Genomic DNA, 1,606 nt, shown 5'->3' with positions numbered 1-1,606 from the left:
AAGCAAGCTTAGAGAGCACTAAGGACCCCACAGTCCTCTTTCTCCTCCTCCTCCTCCTCCTCCTCCTCCTCACACCCCATTCCCTTCTAGCACTGATGATGTTACTTAGCTGGGTAACAACCAAGCTCCAAGACCACCAAGAACACCTCAAATAAATAAAACGAAAGTGACCAGCCAGTACCTCTGTGATGAAGGCAGAGCTGTTGGCATCTCTGGGGCCCAGACTATCACAGAAGACCTCCTCCACCAGGTATTTTCTTCCTGGGATCTCCACCACCGAGCAATGCCCGAAGAACGCCGAGAACTTCTCCACGTCCAAGGTGGCAGACATCACCACGACCTTCAAGGGTTCCTTCCTCTTGACTTCTTTTTCCCGATGGAGCAGCTGCTTCAATAGGCCAAAGAGGATATCCTGAAAGAGAAGCGGTGCTGCTAAAGTCCACATTTTGAAAAAAAAACAATCCACTTTCAAACCTGGAACCAACTGGTGCTCTTTCACAGCCAATCCTAAGTTGACCTTTTCATTAGTAAAAGTAGAATATATAACACGGATGGCGAACCTTTTAGAGACCGAGTGCCCAAACTGCAACTCAAAACCCACTTATGTATCGTTGGGTGCCGGGTGGGCGTGGCCCATTGGGTGGGTGTGGCCTATTGGGTGGGCGTGGCTGCTGTGGTAACAGCAGACTGGGTTGGACTAAAAAGTTCAATCAATCAATTCCAACTTGGCGAGATCTTTTTTTTCCCGCGAGAAGTTGAAATTGATTGATTGATATTTTTTTTTGCACAGGGCGGCGGAGGCCTAAAGCGAAAAGGTTTTATAAAACTCAGCTGAAGGCCTGGGACTGGGGCGACGGTGTGTGTGCCCACGGAGAGGGCTCTGTGTGCCACCTGTGCACGCATGCCATAGGTTCGCCACCACGGATATAGAATATAAACTCTGGGACGCTGCAACCGTCATAAATATGAGTCAGTCACCAAGCATCTGAAGTTTGATCACGTGATCAAGGGGATGCTGCAACGGTCTTAAGTGTGAAAAACAGTCATAAGTCCCTTTTTTCAGTGCCCATGTAAATTTGAACGGTCACTAAATGAACAATTGTACGTCGAGGACTACCCTAAAGTATTCTCTGATGGAGAAAAAAAGCACAGCAAGGAAGAAGCTTCAAATCTGATTCATGCTGGAATTTTAGCAGGCTCTCAAAACTTTTAAAGTCACTAGTCCACAGGAATTAGAGGCACCCAGTAGGGGAATCTAATCTAAAAGGAAAAAAAGACTGGGAATATACTACAAGCAATCCTCGACTTATGACCGATGGCTTAGCATCTGTTCAATGTGACGACCAGCCTACCTTAGGGCTACATATTACCCAGATTCGAAGTTCTGACGGTCACACCTACTCTGCAGTCACATGACTGAACTTTGGGTGCTCAGTAAAACGGCCACATTTATGGCTGTTTGCAACTTCCCGTGGTCACGTGACGGTGTTTTATGAAGGTTTTGCTGAAAACTGGCACTTCCGGATGTTGGCAAAACCATGTCCATAGCAAACCACTGGTTCACTTAACGACCAATGCATTTACTTAATGACTACCGCAAAAAAGA

The 1,606-nt window shown here is 46.7% G+C and overlaps 1 protein-coding gene across 1 annotated transcript in view; it reads right to left on the bottom strand.

The window, feature by feature from the left end:
* Positions 1 to 1,606, bottom strand: part of DHX40 (DEAH-box helicase 40) — a 38,817-nt gene that overhangs the window by 29,790 nt on the left and 7,421 nt on the right. Inside the window, exon 4 of the mRNA XM_029285571.1 lies at positions 182 to 412. Coding sequence (XP_029141404.1) covers positions 182 to 412 — 231 coding nt within the window. The remainder of the gene's footprint in view (positions 1 to 181; positions 413 to 1,606) is intronic.

This window comes from Protobothrops mucrosquamatus, unplaced genomic scaffold (genome assembly GCF_001527695.2).
Source record: "Protobothrops mucrosquamatus isolate PMUCROS unplaced genomic scaffold, P.Mucros_1.0 scaffold1865, whole genome shotgun sequence".
NCBI lineage: Eukaryota > Metazoa > Chordata > Lepidosauria > Squamata > Viperidae > Protobothrops > Protobothrops mucrosquamatus.
The sequence above is the reverse complement of the archived record's forward strand: the minus strand, read 5'-3'. Positions and strand labels throughout refer to the sequence as shown.